General features: G+C 22.9%; 1 protein-coding gene across 1 annotated transcript, besides 2 other annotated features; it reads left to right on the plus strand.

The window, feature by feature from the left end:
• Positions 1–295: 295 nt before the first annotated feature.
• Positions 296–318: a sequence feature (AT_rich).
• Positions 319–320: 2 nt separating this feature from the next.
• On the plus strand, positions 321–919 carry EDI_175250 (uncharacterized protein; the record flags this gene model as incomplete). The annotated part of the gene is made up of 2 exons (XM_001735174.1): positions 321–856; positions 907–919. The coding sequence occupies 2 exons, from the start codon at positions 321–323 to the stop codon at positions 917–919; spliced, it is 549 nt and encodes a 182-aa protein (XP_001735226.1).
• Positions 858–899: a sequence feature (AT_rich).
• Positions 920–1,011: the final 92 nt, after the last annotated feature.

The raw sequence follows: 1,011 nt of genomic DNA on the forward strand, positions 1-1,011 counted from the left end.
GTGTCATATTTCCATATGTGAAAAACATATCATTTGATCATTTTCAGGTGAATCATAATTAAATGAACCATGACAACTAACACCAATATCTAATTGACCATTCAAATTAAAATAAACAAAATTCAATACTTCTATTGTTTTAGGATAATTTTCAGAAGTAATAAATTCCCATGGTAAATTCACTTTCCATTTCCCTGTTGTTATATTTGGAGATGTATTTTCTCTTGTGATTGTTAAATATCTTTGATTACTCATTAATATGATGTTTTAAGATGAACTTAATAATCATCTAAACTAAAAATATTTATTTAATAAATACCATGTCAGTTGAAACTATTCAACATCAAAATCAATCAAACACTATGGAAGAAGAAACAACTAAAGATACTTCATCAATTACAACAATTCCACAATCACCTAGTCAAAATCAAACAAATGGTACTTCATCACAATTAACACAAAATGATAAGACTGATACTCTTAGTTATTTAAACACAATGAAATATACTAAAACTAGACAATATTTAGAACATCTTATGCAAAATATAAATAACATACCTAATACTTGGTATATTAATAATCAATTAATTTATGTTCCTATTCCTGATTCAATACAAGATTTTAAACATGACTCTATTTCAAATCAAGTTAAAAATTATCTAAATACATTGATTAATAATGATGACGATAATGGAATAAATAAAAGAATGCAAAAATTGGTTCAAATTCTTAGTACCAACTTTAAAAATATTTATAACTCTATTCAGTATTCTATTAATTATTATGTACAAGCATTCATGAATTATATTTCATCAATATTAAGCAGATCAATAATGAATTGGGATCTTAAAGGAATGTTTTATTTAATTAATAATAATGATTATGAATATATTAATAATCCATTAGGGATATTATGTGATAATCTAATTTTATCAATTCAACGTTCAATTATTGTTAAAAATGCTAAATCAAAAACTGGAAGTAAAACATTTAATATTGAAATGAATATAA

The sequence above is a fragment of the Entamoeba dispar genome, genomic scaffold, assembly GCF_000209125.1.
Source record: "Entamoeba dispar SAW760 scf_1105229458955 genomic scaffold, whole genome shotgun sequence".
Taxonomy (NCBI): Eukaryota; Evosea; order Mastigamoebida; family Endamoebidae; genus Entamoeba; species Entamoeba dispar.